This window comes from Sceloporus undulatus, chromosome 2 (assembly GCF_019175285.1).
Source record: "Sceloporus undulatus isolate JIND9_A2432 ecotype Alabama chromosome 2, SceUnd_v1.1, whole genome shotgun sequence".
NCBI classification, from domain to species: domain Eukaryota; kingdom Metazoa; phylum Chordata; class Lepidosauria; order Squamata; family Phrynosomatidae; genus Sceloporus; species Sceloporus undulatus.
This window is the reverse complement of record NC_056523.1, coordinates 38047709-38070875: the sequence shown is the minus strand read 5'-3', so window position 1 is coordinate 38070875 and position 23167 is coordinate 38047709. Positions and strand designations below refer to the sequence as shown.

Sequence of the window (23167 nt, the reverse complement as noted above, 5' to 3'; positions counted from 1 at the left end):
AATAGGTAGTGTGTAACTGATTTCAGTGAGCATACTTTTATTAATTCTGGATCTGACCCTTGGAGTTTTAGATAGAAAATTTAAAGTTAACTAATATTCTAAGCACACAAACAGAAAAGACAAAAAGTGACTCAAATAGTGACAGTGAAGCACTACCTTCCTCCTCTTCTTCTTTACAGTGCTGCCTCACACAAATAGTTTCTTTTTCTTTGTCCTGAGATGTAGAGGTTGTTTCAGTCTCTTCCACCATTGCTGTACAAGCTTCACTGGAACTACTCTGACTGGAAGTTTCTGTGACTTCCTCCTCTTTGTCAAATTTAAGTCTTTTAACCTCACGGCCCTCAATTTCTGCTGGATCTTCTTCAACGTGCTTATTTTTTACTGGGCTGCTTTGGATTCTTTCAGGCTCTGATGCTGCCGATTCACTGAAAGACAAAAATGGTGTTGATATAAAACTTTATATTCACATGAAGAGATCACCAGCACATTGTAGCTTACAGAGATGACTTCAAGCAAAGACAATTTCTCTAATTTGGCCACTTGTTTGTGTTAATTAAACTTTCAAGAAACAATCCAAAAGGCCAATCTTGTATCACAAGAAATGAAAAAAGGACATAAAATTGTTTTTGATGTTATTCACAGATGAATGAATGACTCCACCAGCGACAAAACAGCTCTGTTACCATTCACATTAAACTGGGTTCTCAGTAACCAATGCAATTAGTTCTTCAATTAACACTACAGTGGTACCCCGGGTTACGAAATTAATTCGTTCCGCGGTTAATTTCGTAACCCGAAATACCTTCGTAAGCCGAATTCCCATAGGCGCTAATGGAAAAATAGCTCTCTGCTGCCCTCCGGTGGCGGAAAATAGCGCCGCGGTTTTTTCGTAACCCGAAGAAACCTTCGTAAGCCGAAGCAATAAATCCCTATGGGATTTTTTCGTATCCCGAAAAATTCGTAACCCGGCGCATTCGTATCCCGGGGTACCACTGTACAAATTTCTTCAGTATTTTCAGCCTCACTGATGTTAACAGTAACAATCAAATCACTCTGAGGCAGACCATTTATAAACAGCAACCTAGTGTCCCAAGGCAATGATTATTTATGAAACAGGTCCATCTACTAAAATAGAGGGACAGCCTATATCAGAGTGTACATTGTCAATAGGTCAATGACCAAAGCACTATCAAAAAGTGGTAATTGTAAAAATGCAGAACCATTCTGTGCTCTCGTCCATTGCATGACCCGGTTGGGGGGGGGGGGGGGGGGGGAGGAAAAGGACAAACTTTTCCCAGAAAAGAAAAGGCTCCATACACAGAAACCCTTCCCTTAAACCCAGGAGGTGGTATTTTCCTCTCTCCACCACTCCCCAATGGTACAGGCTGACTACTCACACTGCCCTCATGCTGGCTGGGCAGGTAGGGGGCAATACCAAGCCAGGTCTAGTCACCCTATGTGTGTTTGCATGTGTGATTCTGATGGTCCTGTTAGCCTCTCTGCCCCCCACCCTGGCCAATCTGTCCCATCACTAGGCTGCTGCAACACCGCTGTGCTTACTGCTGCTGCTTCTGCTGCTTTCCTTCATGGCGGCTGATTGAAGGGAGCAGACTGGCTAGGGGGAGACAGAGGCTGACAGGATAGGCTGAAACATCCATGCACATGTGCACACGTACACACACATACACAGCGCAAGCAGAACTGGGGTAGTATCTATCCCACCCCTGGCTCAGCCAGCACAACAGATGGGGGAAGACAGGCTGAAGTGAAGGAAAGCGCAGAAGCAGTAACCACAGCCACCCCGGGGGAAAGGGGGGCAGTGAGGAAATTACATCAGGTGTGATTACATTTCCCTTTTTTAATTTCCCAACTTTAACTTGGCCTTAGCACCTGTAAGAGAAGTAAGGATGGTACTGTAGGCTGTTAGCCCCACATCATCTTTTTAATGTGCCCATCTTTCACATCCCAGACCCCAGCTCTATTCTTTCAGCTCTTTTTGATGACTTGCTCTTTCATTCTAAATTATAACCAAAACCCATTAATTCGACACAAAGTCAAAAGAGCAGACCATCTGTCAAATATATGGGTTCTGCATATAGTTTATAATACTTGAAAAAGTGAGTTGTCAGAATGCGAGTGACACATGTACTCAGCAAAAAGAAAGTAGTTTCTCTAAGTGTTGGTGGAGTATACACTACAAAAGAAGTCTTTGTGAAACAAACAAACAAAAAGCTGAGGAAATCTACTTCTACATATACACCTCTTACAAACCTGTTAATTTTGTCCTCTGCTTGTGGGTGTCCTGACTCTTTATTTTCTGGACTGTCTGGTAAACCGTTTGTTGTCATAGGAGGTGACAAAGAAACTTTTGGTCGATTTACAGGTCGGGGAGTTCCAGGACCATTTATGTTGGATCTGCAAAGGACAAGAAAATTCTTACATTTGATTAATCCAGTTTTGAATGTCAGTCTTCCACTGGCTCTTTTATCTGACACAAAATTGAAAAAAAGATTATTAAACTATATGTGACTGAAATGAATAAGATCATTTACTACAGCAAAGAGAATCTGACAGTAAAATCCTAAACATGGCTAGTCGAAAATAACTTCCAATATATTTAATGAGACTGTTATATGACAAGTGAATTTAGGACCTCAGCCCAAATCTATTAAGTCTAGGAAAGAATGAAATTGTTTTAGGAAATTTAGAACACCAAACAAAATGCTATTCAATGAAATCTGTTACATTTGTTGTGATTTCATTGCTGTTGTCCCAAATTTTTAAGTTTTTCTATCTGTTTAACTGAATATTGTTGTACAACAAGTTTATTTTAAAAGATAATGTTTTACCATTTCTTGTAATCTAACAGAATATAAATAATTTACTTTGGCTTCAATCCAAAATCCCCCCAGTATAAACATCCATATGCAGACCTATACTATGCTGAGCCATATGCCCCCCCCCCTACTGAAAAGCCTCATAAGCTGGCCTGCACAGTCATTCCGTGCTTCACGGCAAGCAGGCTGAATTGAAGAAGCATCTGGCTCCCTCCCCATAGACAGATATGAAATGATTAAAGCAGGACTGAGACCCTTGGAGGGCATCAGTGGATCTCAGCAATGATGTCACCATTTTTCATCTGACTATGGGGACATAGCCAGATACTTATCTGATTGTGCCAACTTGCCTGTGCAGGGAGGCCTCAGGGACCTTTCAGTAAGCAGGAGGGGCTTTGGCACTCTGGATGGAGGGAGAGAATGCCAACACTTTCAGTGAGCACCTGCAAAAGGACATCTGCATGCATAAGGAAAATCTCCGGGTGTGTAGATCACTAACAGAATTTGGCCTGTCTGAAAAAACATAAATCATGCTTCATTTCCACATGGATGCCAAAAATAATGCATATACCTAGCTCTCCACAAAGGTTATCTTTTTGAAAAGAGGGCTCATCCAAAGTATTGACATTGTGTTTAAATACCCTAAGTTAAAAAGATTTAGGTACACAAATGTTAAAGCCATCATCTTACATTTTCCATTGCAGTTATACTCTGTTTAAGAACACTCTTCTCTTACCTTTCAGAATAACTTGGTGAGTTTCCAGGAAACATTACACCATTCATCCTGTTTAAACTGTTGGAATTATTTTTTCTACAAGAAATAAAATTGCTGTAAGATTTCTACAGTACTCTTCTTGCTTTCAGCTAAAAATGTCCAGACTTCCAAAACCCCATTAAGTATTCTTTATCTTTGAAATTAGTACTTTTGTAAGGCTATTATTTACCTTCTGCCCTGAGACATAATGCCTACCATGTTTAACTAGTAAAACAAACAATAATTTAGAAACAAAACTGTACTTTTTATTGGGAAACACCACACACTGTTTTGTTTTAATCAGCTGTCATTTCTTATTCCCACTGCTCCCAACATTCCAGTATCATAAGATCAATTAAGCCCTGGCAAATACAGGACAACAGCAAGATCTTATCCATTTAAATATGTATACAGTTCCTCATGGCATTCTGCTCATGTGCAAATGGCTCACTACGTTGACCAAGCACTTTCCTCCATATCACTGCAAACTGTGTACCTCAATAAAGTAACGTTTTAAGCAGCCACACAGTTGGCGCTTTCTCTTTATGTACAGTGCTTTAACCAAATGCATGCTAACCAATATAAGTGGACAATCATGTACTCTGCAAATTTTATAAACTATATGGGGTAATGGAGCTTGTGCCTCTGCAGTGCTACACTCAACAAACTCATTTATCTCATTAGTTCATTGACTAATCCTTCAAAAAACCCACTTCTAAGTATGTTCATAACTAGATATGGGCAAAGTGTGCCTTCCATAAACAGAATGGCTTCTTCCACTGCCAGAAAGGCTCTCAGTTCAGCAGAGAACTAAGCAGAGAGAAGAGGGAGAACCCAGTTCCTACTCCCCAGTTATCCCAGTCCTCTGGAGCAGACTTTCTGGGTAGTAATGGGTTGCATGGTGAAGGTAAAAATCAATGAAAACTGTTTCCCTCCACTTTTCATTTGCAAATGTGTTTACACCAGAGGATTTTACTCACAAAGTGCTCTCATCAGCAGAAGGAAATTCAGTTCCAGGTATATGCATGCAAGTACTCAGAGACTTTAAACGTCAGTGACTTATTTTAATTAATTATGTAGCATAATTTGTTCTGGGAAATAGCATACAATGGTCTAATCTGCACTGCAGAAATAATGCAGTTTTAACTGTCATGCCTTAGTGCTATGGAATTCTGAGGGTTGCAGTTTTGTGAGATATTTAGCCTTCTCTGTTGGAGGGCTCTGGTGCCACAAGGAACTACAAATCCCAGGGTATTGAGCCATGGCAGTTAAAGTGATGCCAAACTGCATTATTTCTGCAATGCATGCAATTCCTCGGAACAAATAATGCTACGTAATTAATTAAAATAAGTCACTGACATTTAAAGTCTCTGACTACTTGCATGTATATATCTGGACCTGAATTTCCTTCTGCTGGTGAGAGCACTTTGTGAATAAAGTGCAGTGCAGTGCAGATTAGACCAATTAGAAACTATACAGATCATCATCAAGATATTAATCTGCCCTTGTCTCCCTTAGAGCAAAACTGTAATAACAATGCAAGCATAAAATGAAGATGACTGCTGTGTGTTAAAAAAAAAACCTATTATGCAATGCCATGGTAATACCAGAGAATCACAGCTTTAAACATTGCCACATTTAATTCTTTAGATGCAATTCAAGCTCTTTCCTTATTTGTGTTTCCTGGTCTTTTCAAGAACATTCAATTTTTTTTGGTTCCTCAGATACTATTCCAATTTTCCTTTGCTATCAAGCATGACCTTGCAAAATGTTCATTGTTTTATTCATTCTAGCATTTGCTTCCCTAGCCTGTTCCTCAGGCAATTCCAAAACTCGATCCTTAAATGTCACGCCAATGCCTTTTTTTAATATTACACATGTATTCCATTGTAACTACAGTGGGACCCTGTTATCCATTAGAGTTTGGTTCCAGAATTGCCCGTGGATAACAAAATTCATGGGTGCTCAAGTCCCATTAAATATAATGGCATAGCAAAATGGTGTCCCTTATATAAAATAGAAAGCCAAGGTTTACTATTTGGAATTTATACTTTTTAAAATAAAATATTTTCAAGTCATGGGTGCTTGAATCCATGGATAAAAATATCCATGGATAAGGAGGGCCGACTGTACATTCCATTTTAACTGTTATGGTAACATCCTGTGGAATGCTGGTGTCTGTAGTTTGGTAAGGAACTAGAGCTCTCTGGCTGAGTAGTCTAAATAACCGTCCCTAAACTACAAATTGCAGGATTCCAAAGGATGATGCTTTGGCAGTTAAACTGAAATCATAGCACTGTAACTATGTAGTGTGAAAGAGCCTAGTTCTAGGTTATATGGAAAGGAAACATCTACCTCTAAAGTACAACCTTGGTTCTTATTAGGTTCTTCCAGTTTCAAGTTAGCATTTTAACCAGCTCTGCAGTTACCAGTTAGGCTTATGAACTAATAACAACTCCACTCCTATAAAGTTTGCTGAAAAACAGAAACTTCAAACTTCTTCCATTTCCATGGGAGCCACTTCATTGTGAAAGGTGACACGGTGTTTCATAGCTTCACACTGGCCATCAAGATAAAAGTTAGGTTTCAGCAGAACAGAAGTCCTATCTTTTCAATATTTATAATATATGTGCTTGTTTCCAGACCCTGAAGAAGGCCTTTTCTCATTGTAGCGGAAACGTGTTGGGCTTTTTAACACTGAATAAACAGTTGACCATCCTAGAGCACATGGAGCTTGTCTCCTCACTGTTTTCTGCTTTACGACGTGCTTTTCAGTACTCTTTTCATTACTATAATTAGCTCAGAAGGCATAAACATAACTGCATCTAAGCCTGCTGGAAAGCTATTCTACTGTCCCTCACTATTTAAACCAGGGGTAGGCAACCTGCGGCCCACGGGCCGGATGCGGCCCGGCGAGGCCTTGGGACCGGCCCCAGCCCAGTCCTGCCGCCGATTGCCGCTGGGGCCTTTGGTGTCTCACGCGAGGGGCATGGTGGGGCAATTGTCTATAGAAGCCTCAGAAACATGCATTTATCTTAACATTTTTTAAAAAATCAGCATTTTTTTTGCGTGTCCTCCATTTTTTGTTTAAAAAGTGCCCTCCATTTGAAAATTTTGTCCTACATTTGTCCTGGTTTATTTATTTATTTAAATTTTTTAAAAATTATTTAATTATTTATTTTTTGTTTCCCCCCAGTTGTCCTGAGGGACAGCAACCTGCCCCCAGCTCAAAAGGGTTGCCTACCCCTGATTTAAAACCCTGTCAGGATCACCCTGACAAGAGCCAACTATGGTCTCCTGCAGGCTAACCAGCTAAGATGGATTCTATACTTTAGTATTCCTGAATTACAATTTGTTTGGGCCTGATCTCAATCTTTCCAGCCTACTCTTCCCAGTCTCTTCCCAGAATGATCTTATGCAGCATCCTTTCAACAACGATTACTTAAAATTATTAACTTTAAATTCATTATAGCATGCAGCCATGTTGGCTATAAATCAATATCAAATTATTGTTCTAGCAAGACCCCATATTATATGCCAGCAGGACAATTTCTTACACAGCTAGGAGTCCTAGTGAGAATATGATGATTGCTTATCCCTTTCAAAGAAAGGAAAGAGCACTGATAAGTCACAACTAACTTTATAGAGAGTGTGGTGATCTCAAACATGGAAGAAAATTCCCATGAGCTTTGTTTGAAAAACTGCAAGAAAAGCAAAGATTGTACTCACTCTGAAGATGGATACACACAACTGACAACCATGACATTCTGTGGAACAAATGAAAAGAGAACAAAAGAATATAAATATACCTGGAGTTTTCAAAAATGAAAGACTGACAATTGGTTTTCTGCAACACATACAAACAACCTGACCTCTTGGCCCTGTGGAAGCTGCTAACCAGATTTCTGGTGACAAATTATTTTAAAAGTTCTTGAATAATACCAACAAAGTAACAGAACTTCAGAATACAAAATATCTGAAGTGCCTGAAGTGTTATTAAATGTCTGCAAACATTTCATGGCACCACAACTAATCAACCAGCAGCTGGAGAAAAGAGAAGAACCTTAACAGGAAACAAAGAATTTCCATGTATTCCATAAAAAGAATCTGAAATTATACTATTTTTCCTGTTCAAAACACATTCCATGTGCAGGAATACAAAAACCCAGTTTACAAACACAGTATCATGGAAGTAACAATATCCAACCTGAGAGAATCACATGGTCAATAGTCACTTCAAACACAAACTTAGTCTTTTTCCCTGCACATTTTCACAAATTCTTGCTGGAGAGCCACAGCTATCAAATTTGGTCATGCCTGGACATGTATCAACATCCCCTATGTCACTGTGTATATAGAACAGTAAGAATGGAAGAACATGAAAGGAAAAAAGAGAAGGCAGATAATTTTAAACTCTAAATCTCTACTCAAGATATATCCCCAACTAAAGGAGAATGGCTACTCCAACTGCTCTCCTTATGGGGCATTCAAGAGAATAAAATTTAGCCATTGATAATGTCCTCCAACAGATTATCTGTTTTGATTTTTAAAATCTCAATTACAAGTTATGCATCCCTTATCCAAAATGCTTGGGAAGTGTTCAGTATTTTGGATTATTTTTTTTCCGCATTTTGGAATATCAGTATTTGCATACATATAAAAAAAGATGATGAGGCTGGGGAGAGATTGAGGATCTGTGAAATGGTGGGAAGCATTTATTCCTGCCATTTCAGAGATCCTCACATTGCCTCTCTCCATCCTTGAAAACAGAATATGGGTACATAAAATGCTACTTGTGTCGTAGTTCAAAAAGCTTTGGATTTCAGAGTACAGTCCTCCCTCCATTTGCACGGTCTTGACTTGCGTCCCTCGCTTATGCATGAGGGACGAATGGGGGAGAACGAATGGGGCATGTGCCTATATTCAAACCTATGGGGCTTGAATATAAGCGACACTCCATTTTCACGAGTGTGTCTGGAACGAACCCTCCATGAAAAAGATGGGGAGACTGTACTTTTGATATTCAAATTCCAGGTAAGGGATACTCAACTTGTTATTTGTTATATAGTGTAACTGCAGTTTAAGTCGAAACAAAAATTCAGCTAGCAGGCAGCTGTTACCTTTTCAACTCCTCTAAGAAATTTGTCTGTTCCTGTGTAATTCCTCCTTGGATCAGTCAGCAGCTCACAGAGTCGCTGTATAGTAAAGGGGATACTGTAACAAAATGCAAAGATGTTAAATTTTGCTTTGACAGAATGAGGGGAGTTTAACTTTTACTATCTTACACAATGTCTTGTGAGTGTACATGAGTACTGTAACTACACAGTTACTGGACACTCCTGTTTAGTACCACTAAAAATGTACCAAAATAAATAAGCAGTAGATGGTGCTGCAGTATCATAGACTCACTTATGACCATGAATTCACTCCCAAATGCCTCAGGATGTTGAAAGAAATCCAGAAGGTTCACACAAACTTAGTTATCAATGTGCCATTAGTATGGTCAGAGAAGCAAACTACTGAGGATCTGCATCATACAATAGATAGGTTTGCTCACTGGCTTCCCTGAGCAGTTATTTCCCCCATATCTAAAGGAATGTGGATGAAAAAGTGGTAAGGCTAACATTCTAACACTACTAAACATTCATTTTAGTACAGCAATATATATCAAAATAGTCCTGGGGGAAATAAACTGAAGTGCAATTTTCCAAAGGGAGAGTAAGATGAGCATTTTCAAAACATTTTTTAAAAAAAACTGGAGATTAAATTGATTCTCAGTGAATTGAGGGAATAGTGTAGTAAGAGTTTAAAGCAGGGATGAGAACTTTGGAGCCATCCAAGCTGCAGTTGTTGGACTACAACTCATAGCATTCGTTATAGGCAGCTTTGAGCTTATGCAGGCTTGTTATAGGCAGCTTTGAGCTTATGCAGAAGCCGCCGGGAGAATGGGAGAGTGGTGTGCGCGTGAGGCAAGCACAAGCCCCATTATGTTTAGGGGATGTTTAGCCTGGAGAATAGAAGGTTAAGAGGTGATATGATAGCCCTGTTTAAATATTTGAAGGGATGTCATGTTGAGGAGGGAGCAAGCTTATTTTCTGCAGCTCCAGAGAACAGAACCCGGAACAATGGATGCAAGCTACAGGAAAAGAGATTCCACCTCAACATTAGGAGGAACTTCCTGACAGTAAGGGCTGATCGACAGTGGAACGCACTCCCTCAGAAAGTGATAGAGTCTCCTTCCTTGAAGGTCTTTACACAGAGGCTGGATGGCCAACTGTCGGGGATGCTTTGATTTGGATTTCCTGCATGGCAGGGGGTTGGACTGTATGGCCCTAGTGGTCTCTTCAAACTCTACAATTCTATGATTCTATGACTAATGGGGCTTGAGCATACATGTTTTTTGCCTTACACGGGGGAGTCCAGAACAGATCCCCCGCATAAGGCAAGGGCGGACTGTATACATTTATATAATTAAAAGCCCAGCACAATAAAAAAATTCAGTATTAATGTATGATTTCTAAAACTAGAGAAGAGTGAATGGGAAGCATAGCTGAACTTGACTTCAACTGCCACGAACACCTGCCTGAGTAAGGGAGCATTTAATGTCTTGCAGCTGAGCTAGTACAAACTGAACACTAGATCCATGCTAACTATGGCCGGTTACAGACCGGCACTTTAGTGCGTGATGAGCACGCACTAGGGTTACAAAAGGGCGGCACTGTCCTAACCCTAGTGCGTGCTCGTCACGCACTAAACGGCGGCAGCCCTTCCATACGGCTGCCGCTGTGAGGACGTCACGGCCGCGTCGCCTGTAGACGGGGCGGCGCGGACGTGATGTCCTCAATCGGCGGCAGGGTGCCTAGGGCGCCCTTTCCACGGACCAGGAAGGAGCTCCGTTTCGGAGCTCCTTCCTGGTCCGCGGCGCCGCTTTGCTTCACTGGGTGCAGCCTTCAGACAGCTGCGCCCAGCGAAGCAAGGGAGAAAGGGGCCAAGCGGCCCCTTTTTCCCCCTCCCCGCCGCCGCGGGGTGTCCTTGGGGCTTGAAGCCCCAAGGACACCCCTTTTCAGGCTGCGGGGAAGCGGTGTTTTGCTGCTTCCCCGCAGCCTGAAAAGCGGCGGATCGGGGCCTCAGCAGCTGCCGTTCTAGCAGCTCAGGCCCCGATCCAGCAGGGAAAGGGGCGGGTACAGCCCGCCTCAAAGAGGCGGTCTGTAACCTGCCTATATTAACAATTGTGAGCTAGCTTCAGAAATGCCCATAGAACATAAAGAAAACACCATACCTAAGGTGATGATGGGTCTTTATTTGAATAGCATCATAAACCAAGATTTGAAGTTGGTTTCAGACAGTAGAATACAAGAAATCCTACTAATACTTAACTGTGCTTAAGGATGGTATTAACCACGATTAAAGGGAAGAGACATACAGTCCAGACTGGCTCCTGATTTCTAGCCACATTAAAACATAGCCAACTATGAGCAGATGGGGAAGGATAGCCCGTGTTCACCCAGCTTCTCCCTGGGTTGGAGTGAGGATGGGCAGGTGTTCACACACTCATTCACGTACCTAACCAGGACCTAGAGGTCCTCTCTACCTTTCCAGCAGCCAATCCATCTGAGAAGCCCCAGTTGCCCTGTCTGGTATGGAAACGGGGCACACAGCTACACATACGTTGCCAGGCACTCTGTTTCCACATCAGATGTGGCAGGTGGGTGGGGGGGGGGGCTCCGGGGCGGGGTGGGGTGGGGGGGGGGGGAGGAGGACGGGGGGGGGGGGGGGGCGGCGCTGTCTGAACAGCCTGGTTTTGGCACGAGTTTCTTAGAAACTGTGGAAAATCAGAGCTATTTTACTCTGGGGTCAGACCAGATCCATGTCTGCACAGGCAGGATCAAGGCCAATCCTGCCACGAATGTGGCCATTATGTCACCATTATGTCTGCTTGAATATACAAGTATTTAAAAAACTTCTTCTTAACCATTAAAACTAAGAGTCACTGTGTTTTAGAACATTCATATTTTTGAACTGCATGAAACAAAGGTGGGGTACAGACCGCCAAAAAGATGCACCTCCTCGGCGCCTCTCTTTGCTGCACTGGAGCGCTGCCGCCTACATACGGCACTGAGCAGCTGCGCAGCAAAGGAGCTGTAAAAAGCAGCTCCTTTTTGTGGCACTGCAAAGCGCCAGAGACAGCTCTGTTACGTTGCAGCTGCGCAGCGCCATCTGTAGGCGCCGCCGCTGTGACGTAATCATTGCACGTGCTGTTTGTATGGTGCTGCGCAACTGCAACGCGCTGATGATGTGCTAGGGTTGCGGGGCATGTGCAAGCGCTGCCCCGAGGCAACCCTAGCACGTCGTGGATGCACTGCAAAGGGCCTGTCTGGAGAGGGTCAAAGAAACCAAAAAAACAATTACTTTCCAACTTAAAGTAGTTCCAGCAAAATTAGTAGTTAAAATAAATATTCTGTGCTTACATCATGTTCCCTTGAAATTTAATCATCCAGTAAACTGTTGAAAAGCTGTCATGCAAAATAGAAAATACAATCTTTAAAGAGTATCAGCTCATCAACTCTTCTCAAACTGAGCTGAAAGGAGTTAAGTAAGTGATTTTTGTACGAGGAGAATTCAGATAGTTTCCTACAGTACTTTGAACTTTGCCAATAAACATTTATTAATAGCAATGATTCATTTTGTTGCACATATGGTTGAAAATTACTACAATATGAAGGTAAGAATAATAAATCATGCATTCCAAAAAACAAGTAGGGATTGATGTAAGATTGCATACCCATTAAAGCCAGTGACTATTTTCAGAATACGTTCTTTCATCTCCTCAAAGGGAATATACTCCACATTGGGGTTAGGTGGGCCTCTTGGCTCAGGAGCAGAAGTTCTGAAGTCATCCATCACTTTCTCCAATTTGAAAATAAAATAGCCTTTGAACTGCGACCACTGAATCCTAAAAAAGAAACACACAGAGCTTGCTTAACAGCATACCAAAAAAAAAAAAATCACATGCTTGCCATATTTATATTAAAGCAATAAAGCAAGCACAGCTGAGTTAGCTTTAAAATTACCTGCAGGCAAGCAAGACAAAACAGAGATCCAACCATTTATATTATGTATTTTATGTTATGCCTGCGAGCCAAAACACAAAATCTAAATCACTAACTCAACAGGGCACTTTCTGCCATGACACCCCCAAAACTGGAACTAGAGATGCAAATGTGAGAAGAATAAAGGGGGGGGGGGACAGGACTAAATGGATTAATGACAGCTGAAAATAAAGATCAAAAAAGACTGCTGAGCAGGGATGCAAAAACCACAGAGAAAGTGGCTAATGGTACTTTCTGTTCTCTAACAAAATCCGTGCCCACCACCCATTGCTTTGGAGTTGAGTTTGCTGTACTTTTACACCCTACTGTGAACCCCAAGGACTAGGGAAACATTTCCCATTCCTGCAGCTGTAGTGGTAGAATAGGTCTAATGGACTGGGGTTAAGGACAACTAGTTTGTGGAAGAGCACAGCCAGCCTGTCAGTGAAAGATAGGAGAGAAAGTGAGATTAGCGTGTTGTCATTCACACTATAGTCAAGGCTTGTTTATAAAATGCTTCAGATCTACTCATGCATAAACTAAACCTGCATGGACTTTTACTCTGTACTGTACACACCCATGCAATTTCAGGCATTATACATTCAATGAATCTGTAATAACCAAAGCTTAAAATTATAACACTTTTAAAAACTAGAAGTGGAGCCAATATTGGGGCTGGAGGTTTGGGAGAATACACTGTGAGTTGAGAATTGTCACAGCTTTCCTCAGCTGTTCAATGAAACTTTCTCCCCCGGGTATGCAAATACTAAAGAAGTATGTCTCAGAGCTCATTTCTTGCTGTTTTTTTAAATATCGAAAGTGGAAGCTATTAGAGATACCTATAAATTCTTCACAGCCTATAACTTATTATGTAAAACACAGGCCTTTAATACAGTGTGTTCTTGCTATACACTAGGGGTTGGTTCCAGGAAACTGCCCCCCACCCCGATGCAAAAGCCCAGTCATGCTCAAATATAATTAAAAGATTAAAAAAGTGTTCTGGACCCAAAAACAAACATAGATTTGGCACTAGCTTAGTTTGGCACTGCAGCATGTGGTAAAATGATGATATTATCAGAGCACTTATCCAGTAGAAGCAAATTAGAATGGTTAAGGTCTGCAAATAGATACAGTGGACACTCTCCTTATGCGGGGAATCTGTTCTGGCTCCCCCTGTGTAAGAGAAAATCCTATGCTCGAGCCCCATGGGAAATATAGGGGCGCGCGCCATTGTTTTTTCCGCATAGGCTGGAGGCCGCGTAAAATGTGTCCGCGCATGGCTCAGGCACACTGTACCTTGATATTGTGCAAAATGTGCAGGACACCTTTCAATACCTCCTGAAACATCCTCTTGTGACAAACTGGCAGTCCACTGCAAAAGCTTAACCAGACAGAATAAATCTAAATCCAGTAGCACACCATCCTGAATAGTGTATAGTTACAGTCGCCAAAAAATAAAGGAAAAAGCAACACATAAAATGCTGGATAGGATCCAAAGAACTATGAGTAAAGGGGGAAAAAAATGTGTTACTGCTCTTCTGTAAAATTTTACACATGAGATAGAAGACTTTTCACAGTACAGTACAACTAAAGTGTTTTGCACTGGAATATAAGAAAAGATTGAGCAAGGAAAGCATGGTTTGTACTATACAAATTCTATAAACAAAAAAACAAAACAAAAAAATGAGAGCTGGCGGCTCCAAGTCTTGCTAAGTTCACACCCTTTGGATTTGGAATTTCTTTTCTAGTATAACACTCTTCTACCAAGATAAAACCAGTCCTTCTACAAGAGGAAGATGTTTTGTGCTAACAAAGGACATTTCTGGACCCAATCCAATTACATTGTCCATTTCCTTTTTCTTAAACGAAGTTCTCTGAGTGTGATTATTTCAGATAAAATGTGAAAGAAAAAACTGCATGAATTCAGTATGTTAAGAAGGGATCCATAGTTTAAGACTAGAAGGTTCTACAATAAACAATCAATTTAAAAAAACATGCTAAATCTGAAGTGCTTATTTAATACAGTATTTAGAAAGCTGCACATATCAAACTTGGATAATCAGAATGCGAAAGCCGTATTCAGAAAAGTTAAATCAAAATACAAAGTACCTGTCAGATTTAGTAATGCAAATTCAGGGCAAAGAAACTGAACACTATCAGGATGTACCAACTGCATCTTTTGAGAACTCAAAACCAACAATTGCAATTTTAACATGTTGCTGGAAAGCTGCAAATCTTATGTTAACAAACTCAGATTTAAGTGGAATAAAGAATCAGAATTTCTTATACAGTCGGCTCTCCTTACCTACGGATTTTTTATGCACAGATTCAAGCATCCACAGCTTGAAAATATTTTTTTTTAAACCCTATGAATTCTAAATGGCAAACCTTGATTCTTCCATTTTATTTAAGGAACACCATTTTACTCTGCCATTATATTTAATGGGACTTCAGTGCCCATGGATTTTGTTATCCATGGGGGATCCTGGAACCAAACCCCAGCGGATAACAAGGTCTCACTGTACAAGTTAATCAATAGCTTTAGCTTCTATAGCTGGTGTTTCACTATTTAAAATTGTGGTTGGTTCAACAAAAATTAACATTTGTGTGTACAGAACACTATAGTCGGCCCTCCTTATCCACAGATTCAAGCATCCACAGCTGGAAAATATTCCAAGAAAGTATACATTCCAAAAAGCAAATCTTAATTTTCCATTTGATATAAGGGACACCATTTCGCTCTGCCATTATATTTAATGTGACCTGAGCATCCACGGATTTTGTTATCCACGGGGGATTCTGGAACCAAACCCCAGCAGGTAACAAGGTGCCACTCTACATATTTTTAGGGAAATGTTGGCTAGCCCAGGTAAATATAGACTATCTAAAGAAATAAATTCCTCTTTGAAGTACAGTGTGTCCTTGTCTTACGCAGCTGAAAGCTGCGTATAGGACGCTGGCATATGACGGAGGTGCATTGGATATGATATGATAGCTCCATCTGGACTAGCTCCGCCCTCCATAACTGCCATCCGCCGGCCTGAGAGGGAGGTCACCAGGCAGGTCCAGCTCCATCAGGACTAGCCTGAAGGAAGGAGACTCTGCCCTCCATAACTGCCATCCGCCAGCCTGAGAGGGAGGTCACCAGGCAGGTCCAGCTCCATCAGGGCTAGCCTGAAGGAAGGAGACTCCGCCCTCCATAACTGCCATCCGCCGGCCTGAGAGGGAGGTCACCAGGCAGGTCCAGCTCCATCAGGGCTGAAGGAAGGAGACTCTGTCCTCCATAACTGCCATCCGCCGGCCTGAGAGGGAGGTCACCAGGCAGGTCCAGCTCCACAGGTTAGCCTGAAGGAAGGAGATCCGCCCTCCATAAATGCCAGCCGCGGTCTGAGAGGGAGGTCACCAGGTAGGTCCAACTCCATCAGGGCTAGCCTGGAAGAAGGAAGAGCCCTCCCTCCAATTCATCTGCCTTGGTCCAGGCCTCAGAGGAAGAACCACTGGACCTCATCCCCTTTCCCTCCACCATTCCCTGCTCCTTTTGTTTCGTGTCTTTTAGATTGTATGCCTGAGGGCAAGGAACTGTCTGATTAAAAATAATAATTGTAAGCCGCTCTGAGAGCCATTAGGGCTGAAGGGCAGGGTATAAATACCTAAATAATAAATAAATAAATAAATAAATAAATAAATAAATAAATGATATGGATGTGTCCAACAGTGGCTTTTTGGGGGCTAAACATTTTACAACATAACAATTTTGCATTAGGAAAATTTTTTAAATTTTTTAAATCTTCACTTACATTTAATTATACCTATAATTTTGTGTTTAACTGATGCTTAACAAGACTGAATCCTTTAGCTAAAGTACCCCAAGGTAAAAAAAACCCAACTTTCACCATCCATTGTTCAATGACATCAGGATCTTACTGCCCTATATACACTGGAAAATGGATATTTACTGATGTCAACCTGGCTTAAATATTTTCTGGATATATAATAAACTTATACTAATCCTTATGATTAACATATTATTAGGTTCTATGCTTTCTCTCACTCTCTTTGTATTTGCAGGAAAAAAATCAATTAAAGAACCTATTTGAACCTGGATACCACACTTAAGAGGGGCCGGTTAAGACTGGCATGAAAAGCTGGCTTCCAGCCCACTGGGGGGGGGGGGGGAGCCATGGCATACGCACAACAAACACCCCATGATGCCCGGAAGCTGGCTTCACGCTGCCCGGCTGCCCACACAGCAGCTGGCTTCTGGAACTTTGGCGACACAGCATTTAGATGCTGCTGGAGCAGCTTTTTGCCAGCATTTGAATTGATTTCATGGTTGAGTGGGGAATTGAACCCTGGTCTCCAAAGTCTTAGTCTAAAACTCAAACTACTATGCCATGCTAGCTTATTAGCCTTCTCTATTAATTTGTCAAAACCTTTTAAAACATCCATTTACTGAACTTGATATTTTGTCAGGAGAAGTTGTATTCCTTATTTGAAAACTATTTTCACCAAATGCAACTACAGTACTATTAGAAGTGCCGGTAAGGCATCTGGATGAAAATTGATAGTACTGCTAATGCAGTGGCAACACCTATGATGCCAAAACTGTACAACAGTATTGGATCCTACCATGTTTTGAATCTTGTGCAGTAGGAATGAGCAACCCAAACAAATAAAAATGCACCAAGACTTTTCAAAAGCAAGGAAAATATCTCAAAAAAAGCATACCTCTTTAAGCCACAGTGGTATGATTTCTACTGCATGACAGTTTACAAAAGATTAATTATTATAAGAAGGCAAACTCTAAAGCACTGCCATTTTCTGTCTGAGCTCCAAGTGAGCTTAGCAGTTTTATCAGTTTGGTTGCAAAACTGTTTTCCTTGCTGACAACTTTCACCCATAACTTGATTCTGCCTACTGACGTTTTCATTCTTCTTGTTACCATGGCTTCAACACAACAATGCTGCATCAAGTCTCACAAAGGAATGTACAGAATACAGCACAGTAGCTTATTCAGCAACTGAGGGCTATACTTTAATGAAAGAAAAATTAGCACAAATGATTTCTCTACCACATTGGCTTTTCAACCTTAACCCAAAATTTGGCCACATCCTGCATAATGCATGACTCTATTCTAAACGGTCATATATAGCACCCAAGATGCATGCCACATACAATGCACCAAAGATTCCTGCTACTTACCTATTCTTTAGGCAACTGAGGGTAGGAGGCAGCAGTTTGGGGAGGGCATGTGGGCACAACCTCTACCTCCAAGCTGCATGGAGGCTTCTCAGCTTTACAATAAAATTTCACAGAAAGAAAAACAGTTCTTTCCCATTTGCCTTGGGGGGTGGCAATGATTAGCCTACCGCATATACTTGAAATAAGTATATAATAAATAGGAAAACGACTAGGAATGGGAAGGACAGCTACGGAAGATTTGAAAAGATTCTAAAAAGTAAAGACATACAACTGATCTCTAAAGTAAGTATTGTCCAAACCATACTATTCCCCATCACCAAGTATGGATGTGACATCTGAAGAAGATGGTGAGAAAAAAGATCAATTCATTTAAGATGTGATGCTGGAGAGGATACCTTGGACAACAAAGAAAATAAATAATTGGGTTCAAGGGTGAATAACAACAACAACAAAAGAACAGATCAAGCCAGAACGCTCCAGAAGCCAAGAAAACGAAACTGTGGCTGCCATGCTTTGGCCACATCATGAGACAACATGAGTCACTCAAAAACAAAACAAAAACAAAAAACCAATAATGCTAGGAAATGTGGAAGGCAGCAGAAAGAGAGTGAGACCACCCAAGAGAAAGGAGGCCCCAGGCATCGCAGGCTCCAGGGGAAACAAAGTGGCTGCAGTGGCTGGGGAGAGGCAGGGAGTGAGGGATCTTGGCTGGCTTAATCCCAATTGCCTGGATTCCAAGTAAGACATAAGTTTAAGGCACACAAAGGCAATACTGTGATCATGGTATCATGGCTTGTGTTGTGGACTTCTGTGTGTGCCTGAAGGTGACATTTGAATTTCTGAATTCTTGAGCTTGGGCAGAGTGCCCCAAGCCACTCTCAGGGTCGTTGTTGTACTGTGAGGAGGACCATTTGGTTGTGTGATGTGAATGTGACGTCCCTGAGTGTGTGTGTGTGTGTGTGTGTGTGTGGTGTGTTAGTGATAAAATGCCTCTGAGCATGGGCAGAGCACCTGGTCAGTTGGCACCCCTGCTGCCCCTGTCTCCCGGAATTTTGTTTGGGTGGCTCTCGTTCCCTTTTCCAGCCACCATACTGCAGAAATAATCCAGTTTGGCACTGCTTCTAACTGCAAGGCTCCCTGCATGATGGGATTCTGGGCACAACAAACCACCAAGCCCAGAATTTCATGCATGGAGCCTGGCAGTGTCTCAACATGTCACAACAAACTACAATTCCCAGGATTCCCTGGTTTGAGAAGGAAATTGCCTCCACGCTTCCAGATCACAGCCCCAGAGAATGAGTCTACAGATATCAGGGTTGCCAATTTAGTCCACTTCTACACTGCATTTCGATTTAATATGATATATATGATGATGATGATGATGTGTGATGTAGAAGGATCTTGTAGCACCTTGAGTCTCACTGAAAGAAAGTTGGCAGCATAGCTTTCCTACTTAAGCGTATTCCTCAGATGCATGGGAATTGTGTTCATGTGGCACCAGAGCCCTTTCTCACAAACTACAATTCCCGGGTTCCCTAGCACTGAGCCAGGGCAGTTAAAGCGTCTCAAACTGGATTATTCTTGCAGTATGGATGACCTTGAGCATTTTTAAAAAGAAGGTCCAAAACACTGCAGAAATAATCAGTTTGTGACCCTTAACTCCTCTGCGCGTGCTAACGGAATCCTGGGAATTGTAGTTCATGTGGCACCAGAGCTCTTTCTCACAAAACACAATTCCCAGGGTTCCCTAGCACTGACCCAGGGGCATTAAAACAGTCTCAAACTGGATTATTTCTGCAGTGTGTCTTGGACCCAACTCACGCTGCATCTTCACTCCAGACTCCAGAGACAACCAGTTTCATACTCGTTTTAACTGCCAGGCCCAGTGCTATGAAATCCTGGGAATGTAGTTTTGTGTCACACCAGAGTTTGCTGAGAGAGAGGTTAATGTCTCTCCGAAAACAGAATCCCAGGATCCCTAGCAGTGAGCCATGGCAATTAAAAGGGTGTCAAACTGGATTTTTTTCTGCAGTGCGTTGCAGCCGAACACGTTTCTATTTGGCACAAAGCTCCTGAACCCCTTCATGTCAAAATAAATATATTAAAGGACTGAAAGATTCTTTGTTGGTTCAATGGAGATTTGAGGGTTGAAATAAGTTACAATTATTTTATTCAATTAGTTACGTTTATATTGCAAAACATGGGCCATTTTAACATTATGGGAATTTCGGGAATTGTGACTGAATATCATGTGATCTGGGGGGATTCAGCGGTTTTGGACAAACATTTCTGGATTATCTTCGAGGCTGTTGGCAACATTGCACGCAGCATCCCTTCCGTATGGTCCCATTAAGCACTCAACATCCCCCCATCTTATTTTTCTCCCCTACTACTACCACTACTGACTCTGCCTCGACACCACTATTCATACTCTCCAGTCCTGCCCAGGTTTGGACAGGCTTTTCCCACCCTCGGCTCCCATACTCTCTCCAATCCCTGAGGACCTACCCAATGCTGCCTCAGTTAACCCTGAACACCTTCCCCTTGCACGACACACACTTTTTGACTGACCTTCATGGCTTCTGCTATTATTTCCACACTATTTGCATCACGCCCCCTACCAACTCCACAACCCCTACATACACCTCCTCTTCTTCTAAAACTTGCAAATCCCCCTAGCCTTTAGACATTTATCACCAACCACCAACCTTATCCCCCAACTGCCTTTTCCCGGACCTGAGGCAAACTCTTAAAATCTCTAGTTATTTCCACGGGCCCCCTCTCTTTTCCCACCTTTTTTCAGTTTTCCCGTCTCGTTTATGTGAGGTGAGTGCTTGGAGGTTTTGTTAGATATTGTGCATGTTTTTCAGCATTTACAGCATCGGGCTAAAATCAGGCAAATTATCAAATTTAAGCCTGGAATTACTTCAACCTTTACATACTTTTTACACATCCCTATGTTTTACCCTTCATTTATCCATAAGTCATAGCAAATTCAATAATGTTGGCCCAATCCTGCTTCTGACTCAACTGAGGTCAATTATAAACATGAATACATGTGCCTGCGCTATAGGCAGGTGCCCATACGCAGCCTCTCCTTACGCAGAAGCCGCAATGGGAGAGTGAGTGGCGCACACGCCCATGGCACATGCACTTTCCCGCGTTGCGAGCACGAGCCCATTCGATCAATGGGACTCAAGCTTATGCGTTTTTTGGTTTGCAGGGGGGTCTGGAACAGATCCCCCACATAAGCCAAAGGACCACTGTATAGATGATATTTTAAATCCCCACAACTGGTTATAACACCATTTGTGAAGCTTTTTTCACATGATTATTCTTCGTCTAGAGGCATTGATGACACTTTTTTTCAGCACAGAATCAGCAAGAAATGGTTGGTATAGCCATCACAATTATACAAAGAATCTAGTTTACATTGATATGCTTCATGGAAAACTCAGTGATTTACAAACAGTTAAAATTCAAATGCAATGTTACTATCCAGGAAAAATTCTCAGGCTGCAGATCTAGAACTCTCTTTCCAAGAGTTTTTAATTCTACTTCATAAGCAACTGTTACTTCAGTAAAATATATTATGGGCTGTTAAACTAATGTAAAACTTTTATAATAGCATTATCAACGAGAGAGACAATCCACAGGGTAGAGTAAAGCTTCCATCTGGGATATGTGATTTGAAATCTACTGTACTTTCATGATAGAAACACTGAACTATATGCAATTTTTCTCCTTCTTGGCAAGTCATACTCTGTTATTTCTCTCTTTATATTAACAATGGTGTGCAACTGTACTAACTGTCAAATGTCAACATATATTTGCCTTTCATTTTTTTAAAAAGCAGGAATATCCATCATCAAGTATAATATTACTAAGTGAACAATATTACTAACTTTTGGGAGCATAGAGGACAGCAGTCATGATGCAGATGGCAATTCAATAGATGGGTTAATTTTAACTCCATCTGGAAACACATACTGAAATCTAGAGGAAAGAACTGAATGTGAAATGTTATAAAAATGTTTTTTGGAGTTGTATGAGAAGAAGGGAGGAATGTAGTAAGAAGCCAGCCTATGTCTTAGTTTGAACAGAATACCACTTGAATATTTACTATACATATTTTGAACTAACGGAACTTGTCACATTGCAATGCACTATTTGATCAAGACATAACCATGTTAAATTTTTTCCATCTTAGAAAACCGACATGGAAAAACTTGCAAAACTTACTTATAGTGCTGTTTACAACTAGGCATTTTGCTAGAGAACCCAAGCAAAATCTATGATAAGGTCTTCAAATAATTAAGCCATTACATACTTATTTAGGCAAACAAGTTCAATGGGAAGTTAAGGGAAAGGGATTTCCCCTAGCAGATAAGCAAACATTTTTTTATGTGTTTGTAATGTGAGTAGGAGAATTAAGTTGCACAACTCTACAAAGTAGGCATGATACTTTCATGTTAAACAATTCTATATTTTAAACAGTTGATATTCGCTTACTTTTCACTCTAACCAGGGATTCCCAAATGTCAGTACTATACGGTAGCTCATCATTACAGAGAGAGTAATGCTTGGGACCAAAAGTGCTTTGTATTTTTGGGAATATTGCATATATGTAATGAGATATGATGGAGATGGGACCCATGTCTAAACACAAATTTTATTTGTGAAGTCGAAGGCTTTCATGGCTGGCATCCATAGTTTTTTTTGAGGGTTTTTTCGGGTTATGTGGCCATGTTATGTGCCCCCCCCCTCCAACATCTTGCGGGGGAGAGACGAGGCCTGGGCCTGGAAAGACTAAGAGCCCTCCTCCCGACCACCATCTTGAGGGGGAGAGACCAGGCCTGGCCGGAAGACAAGAGCCCTCCTCCCGACCACCATCTTGAGGGGAGAGACCAGGCTGACCTGGAAAGACCTAGAGCCTCCCCCTGACCCATCTTGAGGGGAGAGACCGAGGCCTGGCCTGGAAGGCTAGAGCCCTCCCCCCGACCACCATCTTGAGGGAAAGAGACCGGCCTGGCCTGGAAGACTAAGGCCCTCCCCCGACCACCATCTTGAGGGGGAGAGACCGGCCTGGCCTGGAAAGACTAAGAGCCCTCCTCCCGACAACCATCTTGAGGGGGGAGAGAGGCCTTGCAATTTTTTGTATTGTATTGCAATTTTTATGCGTACGAACGCTATGATCATTGCGGAATAGCGTCGAGAAAAAAAACATATTATTATTATTATTATTATTAGATTATTATGTCTAGCAGTTTCTTCCTGACTTTTCC

General features: G+C 41.7%; 1 protein-coding gene across 2 annotated transcripts in view; it reads right to left on the bottom strand.

Annotated features, from left to right (window-relative positions):
* PPP4R2 (protein phosphatase 4 regulatory subunit 2) overlaps positions 1 to 23167 on the bottom strand; it is a 44161-nt gene that overhangs the window by 4770 nt on the left and 16224 nt on the right. For both annotated transcript variants that reach the window (XM_042451347.1, XM_042451348.1), the window contains 6 exons: positions 12374 to 12544; positions 8712 to 8805; positions 7321 to 7358; positions 3574 to 3648; positions 2272 to 2415; positions 157 to 425 (listed from right to left, as the gene is read on the bottom strand). In XM_042451347.1, coding sequence (XP_042307281.1) covers positions 157 to 425; positions 2272 to 2415; positions 3574 to 3648; positions 7321 to 7358; positions 8712 to 8805; positions 12374 to 12544 — 791 coding nt within the window. The remainder of the gene's footprint in view (positions 1 to 156; positions 426 to 2271; positions 2416 to 3573; positions 3649 to 7320; positions 7359 to 8711; positions 8806 to 12373; positions 12545 to 23167) is intronic.